Source organism: Aethalodelphis obliquidens, unplaced genomic scaffold (genome assembly GCF_003676395.1).
Source record: "Aethalodelphis obliquidens isolate GAN/ISIS:26980383/991018 unplaced genomic scaffold, ASM367639v1 scaffold17, whole genome shotgun sequence".
NCBI classification, from domain to species: Eukaryota; Metazoa; Chordata; class Mammalia; order Artiodactyla; family Delphinidae; genus Aethalodelphis; species Aethalodelphis obliquidens.
Window position 1 is genome coordinate 5134258 of NW_020837961.1, and position 9903 is coordinate 5144160.

The 9903-nt window shown below is 44.1% G+C and overlaps 1 protein-coding gene across 2 annotated transcripts; it reads right to left on the minus strand.

The window, feature by feature from the left end:
- Positions 1-398: 398 nt before the first annotated feature.
- Positions 399-9247, minus strand: NPY1R (neuropeptide Y receptor Y1). Of its 2 annotated transcripts, XM_027117256.1 has the most exons (4): positions 9028-9247; positions 7751-7973; positions 2509-3358; positions 399-2397 (listed from the first exon to the last, which is right to left on the minus strand). In XM_027117256.1, the coding sequence occupies exons 3-4, from the start codon at positions 3205-3207 to the stop codon at positions 1945-1947; spliced, it is 1152 nt and encodes a 383-aa protein (XP_026973057.1). In that variant the 5' UTR covers positions 3208-3358; positions 7751-7973; positions 9028-9247; the 3' UTR covers positions 399-1944. The 2 variants fall into 2 exon arrangements, with proteins under 2 accessions (XP_026973057.1, XP_026973058.1); XM_027117257.1 differs by lacking the exon at positions 9028-9247 and having other exon boundaries at positions 7751-8077.
- Between the last annotated feature and the right edge of the window lie 656 nt (positions 9248-9903).

Here is a 9903-nt window from a genome sequence, read left to right on the forward strand (position 1 = left end):
CAGGTAGTTTCAAATTCCAGGTTTTGGTAAGGAAAGATGATGATATTTTCCAATACACATTAAAGGTTGGTTTTAGAATTCTTTTTCCTTTGTTAACTAAAAGTCATTCTTAGGCTATAATTTGAACTCATATTAACATTCAATGCAAAAGACTAATACTTGTCTTACAAGACAAATCGTGCAAGTTTCTAAAATCTAAAATGTCATTTTGCTTAGTTTAGAAAGTGACATAATAGAAGAGAAAACACCTCCTTGCTAAAGATGAACCTAGGAGGAGGAGTCCAAGAAAATTTCAGAATGTAAAGTCAGTACGATCAATAATAAGAGGGAAGGATTTGTGTCATTATTTATTCATTCAATTGTTTAAAAAATTAAAAAAAAAAAACCTTCTAGGTACTTGGCACTTTGCTAAATGCACTGAGACACAGAATCATGTAAAACAGTCTCTGCCTTCATGAAGCTTCAGGAAGCCAAGGAGAGAGGCTGGACCATCAAGGGTTATACCACAGGGTAGAAAATGCTTCATCAGCAAGCAGACAGAGGATGCTGCAGAACTTCATGGGAGGGAAGACAAGGGGCTAAAAAAGGAAAAGAAAAAAAAAAAGAAGAAGCTAAAGAGAGTCACAAAAGAGACTATTCAGAAAAAGCAGAAACAATTTTAATAAAGCAAATGCCTGCCCTTCTAAAATCAAACACATTTAATACTATGTCTGTATAATACATCAAAGATATGTCTTGTTCTTTAAAATATCTTCCCTCCCAATGATTCTGAGGCTCAATCATGATTACAGGGTACATGAAATGAAGTATATTAACCTGACACAACCCCTCAGTACATAGTGCATGATTGGTAAGATTCCACAGGCACACAGTTCACACAAGTTAAGATGAGCTACGTGAGGTGTCCTCAGTTTTCCTGTATTTACCCCTGCTACCCAGGGTGGGCATTCTTTCAACACTGTACCTTGGTGTCCTTTGAAAGATGGACATTGAAAGTTAAAAATGAGTTAGTATATAGGCACTGATGTATAGAAAATACACTTTGTGGTTATATATATTGTAAGCTGGAAATAAATGCCTCTGAATTACGTGTGTATTTATGCTAGGAAGCTTGACAAACACTGAACAGTCTGTGAAGAATGGAAAGCCTCTTGACCATCAATTCAAATAAATATAATCCAACGATATGCAGCAATACTAATTTACTTGTTAAACGAACTGCTCTGAAATCATTTGGTTGTCAGGTACCAAAATAGTTTTAAAGTTAGGGAACTGCTGTCCCACTTAATCCTTGTGGGTGGCCCAATTCCCCAAGATATTCACAGCTGAGAAGTATTTTTAAATGTATTTTTTATCTTACGTGATAATCAATTAGGAGCAAATGAAATCCTGTCTTAAACTTTCAAAAAAATGCAAATCATTTTTGAATGACTTCAGACTAGGCATAGAGGACACAGACTCTCTTTTAGCTCACACCCTGAATGCTGCTTTTGCATGCCATCACCTCTGTAACAGGCTGAAGCTTGACGCCTAGCCTTACACAGGACTGCCCAATCTACTGACGATCTCATCGAACAAAGATGGCCCAATCAAGCGAGAGCATCAGGTGTAGTGCTTCTGAAGTCAGTGAACAGTAATACTTTAAAGAAATTTCCTTCTAATAAATACAGTATAAAAGCCTTTCTATTCTATGCATAAGTTTACAAAAAAGCACTTCAAAGATGTCTGGTCAAAACCATCACCAGAAGATTCCAAAGCCCACACGTTTTGTTCCAAATATAATTATGACAGCTACTACAAAAGCAGTAAAAAGCAAGACAAGAAAATCTTGATCTTTCTTCAATGATTTCAACCCTATTCCTTGGGAGAACAGGGAATTAAAGTCTTTGCGGGTTGTGCTTGGTTTTAAGCAGATGTCACCTGGGACCAAATGCTACGGCAGGTTCAGATTTTTTCATTATCATCACTGTGGATCTTTTTAAGCATGACTGGGCTTGGTTGCTTCAGAGACGTCTTAGAAACATCCGTGTGAATGGTGGACATGGCGATGGTCTCGTAGTCGTCATCCTGAGACCGGAAATCACAAAAGTTAAAGAAGAACTGCAGGTCTCTCTGGAAGTTTTTGTTCAGGAAGCCATAAAATATGGGGTTGACACAGGTGGAGATCATGGCTGTGAGGTGGCAGAGCAGGAATAACAGATTATGGTTGCACGTAGCAATGATCTGATGATTCCAGTCGAACACGGTGTTGAAGATGGTGAGCGGCAGCCAGCAGACCGCAAATGCCACCACGATGGACAGCAGCATGACGTTGATTCTTTTGGTTTCGCTGGACCTGTACTTACTGTCTCTCATCTTGTCCATCATGTTGTTTCTTCTTTTTAAGCGTATATATATCTACAGGAGGGAAAAAATAAAGAGTTCAAATAGAATCACTCATTGAATGAGGACTCTTGGAGAAAGAAGGTAAAAATGGAAATGGTGGCGGGGGGGTGGGAGTTTTCTTACCTTGAAGTAGCAAATAAATATAAAACAGAGTGGGCCAAAATACTGCAGCACCAAGAGAAGAGTGGTGTAAGACAACCGGTGAGAGTCTGATGGAAATTTATCAAAGCAGACGTACTTGTCCTTGAACGCATCAAGGGTCACATTCTGGAACGGTTCATCCGTCAATACTTGGTAGATCAGGAAGGGCAGAGAAGAAGCCACAGCAAGGACCCAGATGACAGCAATGCCTACGTAAGCATGTCTATTACTTGGTCTCCAGCCCCGTGGATTGATGATCAGCTGATGCCGTTCCACGGCAATGAGGACCAGAGAGAAGATAGACACAGTGATGGAAACACACTGTACGAAAGGGTTCAACTTGCACATTGCCTCACCAAAAACCCAGTGGTCCATCAACGTGTAGACAAACGTGAAGGGGAGACACATGATAGCAACAAGCAAGTCTGAGAAGGAAAGGTTCACAATCAGGATGTTGGTGACATTTCTCAACTCCTTTTGTTTCAAGATGATGATGATCAAGGCCAGGTTTCCAGAGACCCCAAGAATGATCACAGCTCCATAGGCAAGAGCTAACGTGAATATCATGGCCAAGGGCAGATGACAATCGTCATTTTCGAAAGCCAAAAACTGGGAATTCTTCTCTGAAAAATTATAATAGATTGAATGATTTTCTACCTGGGAAAATAACGTTGAATTCATTTTGACTGGTTTGGCTATTACAGATGACTTTAGACAAATGGACAATATGTTTCCTCAAAGCAGGTCAAAGACTCAACTTATTTTTATTCTCCATATTGGAATCCATTTCTCAAAATTATTCTGAATTCTTCATTCCCTTGAACTGAACAACCTGTAAAGAGAAAATGACCAATTGCATTACTAATTCTATTGACGGCAGTCAAAACGAATTCTGATTCATAGTACTGTTTAAAGGGAAGACACTGAAATAAACAAAATGTATCCTATATATACATCTTCTTTTAAATAGTAGAAACAGTGCAAACAATTTGAAAAAACAACTTCAGTAATACTTTTAACTTGATGTTGCTTTCACATTGAGTTTCAGCAAAATGCAGTGGTCTGTACATTAGTAAGGTGTGTATAAATCTCATGCCCAAAGTCTTACATAAACGACCATCAGCACATTCCTAAACACTGTAGGAATATGAAGGTATAAAAAAAAAAGGACAGATTAAAAGATATGACACCAACAAAGGAAAACAAAAAAAAATTTACCTAATTCTTCCTCTTACTATAAAAAAGAAAGAATTTATCACGTTGTAGTAGCCCCACCAACACTGAACTGCTCTTTAAGGAGATGATCGATACAGTGAAACATCAAGAAACTTTGTCCTGTGAAGGACTGCTGATGGAAAAGAAGACGTTTAATCCACAAAAGACTCACTAGGAAGGGTACAAACATCTTCTCACATTGGAATGGGTAGCATGTGGTCCCTGGCTTGTGGCTCAGAATCTTATGTCTTCTCAAGTTAGAAGTAGGACCAAGGGAAGTGGATTATATTAAAAATATTTCACGTCATTATGAGGAACAAAAGTTTAATCAAATGGAATGAACTGCCTGTAAACCAGCAAGTTCTCCACAAGCAACAGTTTGTAAGTACTACTCGAAAGGCTTGGGGAAGTTCTCACATTGTGTGGGAGATTCAACTGGGTAACTCTGAAGCTCTTTCTGACTTTAAGATTCTATAATATTATTAACATGTCAGAAGCTTTCAAAGGATTTCTAAGGTTTTCTTCATGGAAATATCCTCCCTCCCCACTAGACTGTATACAGATACAGTGCAGGGATCTAAATTTTAGTCGTACTTTTGATCTTTCACAGCATTTTGTGATAGGAATACTCTTTTCTTACCAACAAAACAAATCACAGACAACAGTCCTGTAGAGCTTAAAAGCTCCTTTAAAAAAAAAATCTCTGATTTCCTTTACGGTATTAAGTAAATATATGAGATGGGGTTTCTTATGTTAATTAACAGGCCATTGTGCTTGCGTTAAGAAACAGAATCGCACTTCTTTCTTCTGTGAGAACAATAAAATCATGCAGAATTACTTCCATTGAAAAGGAGACAAGAACTTTAATGAACAAAATATGCTTTTGCCTTTTAAGTGATGCCACTATTGAACCTTTCCTTTTTGCTTTTGCTTTCTAGAATATGGGTACTTTTGCTTTCTAGAATATGGGGTGTTTTTATTATAAAACTACAACTTATAAAACTGAAGAATAAAAAGAAAGGTTGCTACCACTTAGTGAGAATGAAAGCATCTGGACTAGGAAAGGTATCAAGTGTGAACGTTATAGAAACGTTCTCCCCTCTTCTTGTCAACAGCCTGGAAAGACTCCTGAACCTCCCTGGTAACACACTTTTCTCTCAAGAATACCAAAGAGAGAGAATATCTGTGTCTCTCAGTGTCTGAGAACAAACCTGGAGCAAGCAAGCGCTAATCTAAAAATTCTTTGGAAATTTCGCACTAAAAAATTCAAGAAAATTTCGCATCATACGTCCTAGTCAGGTTGCTGGCAAGATAGTTAACGTCACTGCACAGGTATCTGAGTTTTTCTTCATTAGTAGAACTAGCATGACAGGAAAATGCATCCTCTAACGCCCTACCCACTGCTCCCCCTCTGCACACAGTGCCAGGTGAGACACACAAGGTAGGGACCACTGAGCCTCCTGGACCTGACACTTGAGGACCGCTACTCTGCCTTACACTCCCGGTCTAACAACCCCATGGGGCATGTTTTGTACCAGGTGGGCAGGTCCCTTCACAGTCACCAAGTGCCCTGGCCCGTTTTAGCTTCTGCATCTTCGCCTCTGCAACACCTCATCACGCATCCAAATTCTACCCATCTTTCAAAGCACCATTTAGTCCCTTAGATCCTTAATTGGCTCTTCACAACTGTAATATTGCCTCTTGAAGGTAGGTACTACGTATATTTCATACTACTTTGCGAATATTAGATTTAGAATAAAAGTGTGTTGATGACACAGTAGGTGCACAGATGGAATAATAGGTTCTTGTGTGATTGCTATTAACATCAATAGCTGAATTCTATTGTCTACTGAAAAAAATCCACAATCTAAAAGCTGAGAGTTATGTTTTATTCGGCGGACTCGCTGAGGACTCAAGCCCGGGAGGCAGCCTCTCAGATGCTCTGAGGGACGGCTCAGAAGAGGTCAGGGCGCAGCCAGGATATACAGGAGTTTTTGCAAGAAAAGGCAGGTAGCTGGAACTTCACAAGATTGCTGTTAATTAAAGCAAACCAGACATCTCAAGTTAATGAATTTAGCACTTTTCTATGTATGGGAAGATACAAGAGTCTGGGCTCCACTGAAATATTATCTGGAGCCAGTATCCTGTTCTCTCCTATCCAGAATCCCCTCAGGTACACCGTCCAGGGTGACTGCAGGGGCTGATGGCTTGATGCCCACAACATCCTTTGTTTACTGATACGGCAGGCGGCAGGGGACATTCTTGTCCACACTATCATAGTCCTTTGACATGCCAAATGGATGTTAATTATAAGAGCCATTTTACTAGGTCAGGTACATGGTGTGTGGGGAGGGGAATGTTCCACTCTGTGCAAAAAAAAAAAAAAAAAAAGGAATTGTTTCTGAAAGAGAATTCATTCATCCAATAAATATTTATTGAACACAATTTTGTGTCAGGCAGGGTTTTAGTGGAGACAACAGTGAGGTTTCCATTGAGTTTCTAGTCTTGTGTGCAGAAGCAGACAAGAAAAAAGAAATCAGTAAAAGAGACAGGACACAAGACGGTAGTAAGTACCATGGAGAAAAATAAAGCAAGGAAGGGGACCTGGGACTGTTGGGTGGGGGGTGGCGGGAAGGCCTCTGACTGCCGGAGAAGATGGCGTGTGAGTTAAGACCCGACAGTGAGGAAGGAAGCCAGGCAGATGCCGCAGGGATGCATCCCCTGTGGAAATAGCAAATATGAAATCTTTACAACTGGAGTGTGCTTCGTGTGCTGAACAGATGAGAAGCGAAATAAATGAGGGAGAGACTATAGGGAAGTAGCAGGGAGGGTAAGCAGGGGAGAAACAGACGCTGCAGGGCCTTACTCCGTGGGACAGTCTTCGACTTTTTCTCTGAGAAAGACGAGGACTCCCTGGAGAGTCTTTGGTAAAGGCATGAATTTCTATGACTTGTTTTAAAATTATTGCTCTAGCTGTTGTTTGCAAGGACTTAAGACAGGAGAGAGAAGTAGGGAGATTCATTTAGAGGCTAGTAGAATAATCCAGGTGAGAGATAATGGAGGCACAGACCAAGGTGTTTGCAGTGAAAAGGAAGAAAGAAAGTTTATATCTACCAACTGACTTTGACAAAATTCACTGCATATGGGACTTAACGCAAACACTTATTAAATTATTACAATGTATGGGCTACAAAGTTTTCTTGCAGATGAATTTAGGTTAAATATACCGAAACTCTACTCTGATCCCTTTGAAATTATATTTGCTAGACATATCCTGTGAGAAATAGCAGTTTTCTTACTAAGTAGAAGTTAACTTAGCTATACAGAAAATGCAAACTTCACATTTTTTTAATGTATTTGAAATCAGACTCCTTTGCTAAGTGCATGTCATTCCAGTTGGGTAAAACAGTTCTGCATTGGATAAAATGTGTATTTCCAGCCTACCTTAGTATAATCTCAAGGATGAATAATTGTCAGAAAATAATATTGAGAAAGAATTTACATACATCATCTTTGACAAGGAAAATGATTTGATATTCACTGTTCCAATATATATTTCTAAAGTAAGGTATGCAACTACAGGCACTGCAAAAATGAAAGGTTGTTGCCTCTCACTATAGCTGCCATGTGCTTTTAGAGACAAAACAGAGACACTACATACATCCAGTTGGCAAATTAGCCCCCTTCCAAAGGGAAATTTGCTTCTCCGTTCCAATTTGAACGCTGGCCTTTACTGCCTGCTGTTCTTAGAGCTGTTACTGCCTGAGAATACAGCTCTCTGGTCATAACGTGCTGCAGATAAATTTTGTCATATACTCAGAACCGGCTACTTAACTCCCTTGTTTTTGGAAAAGAAATCAGCCTTGCTACCTGCATCCTCCCAAAGTTACTGCTAGTTTATTCACATGAGTTACATAATTCTCTGTTCCTTTCCCTTCCAGGAGGTCTTGCTCAACTGACAGCTGCCTTAAAACAATAAGGAAAGACTAATAAAGCAGTAGTCACCCACCGAAAAGCGCTCAGTCTTTGGTTATGGGTGAGGAACCCGGCCGACAGCTTTCTGCTCTCACCGGGGAAGCAGCCTGCAGTCCAGGGACTGACAGCCGCTGTTGCTGGGACTCCCCTTCAGGCAGAGCCAGGCAAGCTCCGTGCTCCCCGGCCCCCGCCTGTGTGCCACCCGACAAGTTATGCTCTCCCATAGGGTCCTGGTGGGCACGGCAAATCTGAGAACTCTTTAAAAAAAAAAAAAAAGGAATGTCAAGACACACTTGCTCACTCTCCCCTCCCCTCCCCTAGGTTTTTCCTGAGTTACCAAACTCAGGAAATGGGATGTGTTAAATCAAAATTCCTGTCGGCACGCTTATGCGCCCACCCTTTTCATATCGTGTAACTAGATGAATTGCCCCAAACTGTCCTCATTCCTAACACTCCCTCCCTCCCCGCCCCCCCCATACACACACATTTGCCACCCATTTGTCAGATGTCTCTACCCATGATGATGAGACTGGCAAAGCAGAAAACATCTACAACAACCAGAACCAAACGAGCATAGCCCAAACTTAGTTGACTCTGGCCCAGCATCAGTCCTTAGAACATTCGCCTCTCTCCAATCTACCTGGAGACCACCGGGCCACTCTTAGGCCACTTCCCTCTCCAGTCCATCCACAATCTCCTACCCAGCCGCGCTCCACCACCACCGGTGTAAAGGAGCTGAAGAGGTGGACGATGGAAACTCGGAAGTAGGGGACAGTACGATGTCTCCTGGGGACGCAGAGCCAGGCTGGAGAGGCCAGCACCGGGGGGCAGGGCTCGAGGCAGCCCGCGCGCGGGGCGCCCACGGGGGCCCCGGGCCGCTCCCCGCGCACAAGTGCGGAGCGCAGGGCGAAGGCCGACCCGTGAGCCCTCCTCCCCCTGCCGTCCCAGCCGCGCGTTCCTCCGCAAAAGCTCAGCGCGGCCGCGCCGCAGAGGCTCGGGAAAGATGCCAAAGGTAGCGAAGGAGGGAGGACGACGTCTCACCAGAGCCAGAGGAGGGGGACTCGGACCCCGTAGGGAACCCCCGTAGAGAGGCGTCGGCCCCGCACCGCAGGCGGTCCTGGGTGGCCGGTGGTTTGGAGCACCTCGCGACCCGCCCGCGCGGGGACCGAACCGAAGGCTGCCTGCGCCCCCGCCGCTCCCCAGAGCTCGTTTCGGGACTCGCGTGCCCTTTCTTCCTCTCTCATCCTTCACCCCATCGGTGACAGATTCCTCTAAAGTCAGTCCTTTCAAAGGTGTACTCTTGGAACTTACCCTCTCTGCCGGATCCGTCTTTTAGCCCGATGATTAAAGCGGGAAGGGCGGTCGTGGAAGGGAGCGGAGCGGGAAGGAAAGCTCGCGGGTGTTTCTCCGGCTCAAAGCCTAAAGGTTGGTGGGGAGGGGAAGAGCCGCCCTTGAAGCGGAGCTCCACCTCGTCTCGGCCACGTGACAACCCCCGGGCGGCGCCGCAGACCCCCGCACTCCTTCCCGGGAATTCGGTGGGCAGCGCGGGAGCCGCGCGCGCTGTCGGACCGCGCGCCCGGGGCGGTGGTGCGCGCTCTGCGCTCGGCGGGGCCAGGAGGGAGGCGCTGCGCCGGGCTGAGGTCGCGCCCGCGCGCCGTCGCTGGCTGTCGGTGCCACCTCGCGGCGGAGGCTGAGCCGGCGGTGCGGGCAGCGGCGCGAAACCCAGCTCCGGGGAAGGGGACGCGAAGCCCACCGCGACTGCGCCGCTCGTGCGTGCCTAGCCTCTCCTGTGACGTCCGGAGGTTTCTCACGCCGGAGCCAGAAGTTTTTCCTTTTTAGCAGTGAACAAAGAGAAGACCTTAAAGAAGCAAAAGTAGCGAATCTCCGATAAGATGGAAGGGGCTTTTTTTTTTTTAAGTCCTTCTTTCTCTCCGCTAGAAAAATGCGTTGAGGCAGATTTGTTCCCGGCACCGAGCTGCTCCTTTCAGGAAAGCACGAGGAGAGGAACATTTTCTTGCGGGTCAGGAAGAGTCAGTGCCATTTTCTCGGTACTTAATCTGCTACCGTACGGAGCAATATGAAGGAATAAAAGAACAGAATGTACACAGAGCACGTTGACGGTGCAAAGCCATCCTGGTGCCTGATGGTTCAAGCTAATTGCTGATACACTGCCCTCAGGTGTTTTAC

Excerpts from the sequence above, each read along its gene's own strand:
- NPY1R (XM_027117256.1), bottom strand. The coding sequence starts at position 3,207 with ATGAATTCAACGTTATTTTCCCAGGTAGAAAATCATTCAATCTATTAT. Across the intron at positions 2,398-2,508 it reads TATTTATTTGCTACTTCAAG|ATATATATACGCTTAAAAAG; the intron begins GTAAGAAAACTC and ends TCCCTCCTGTAG.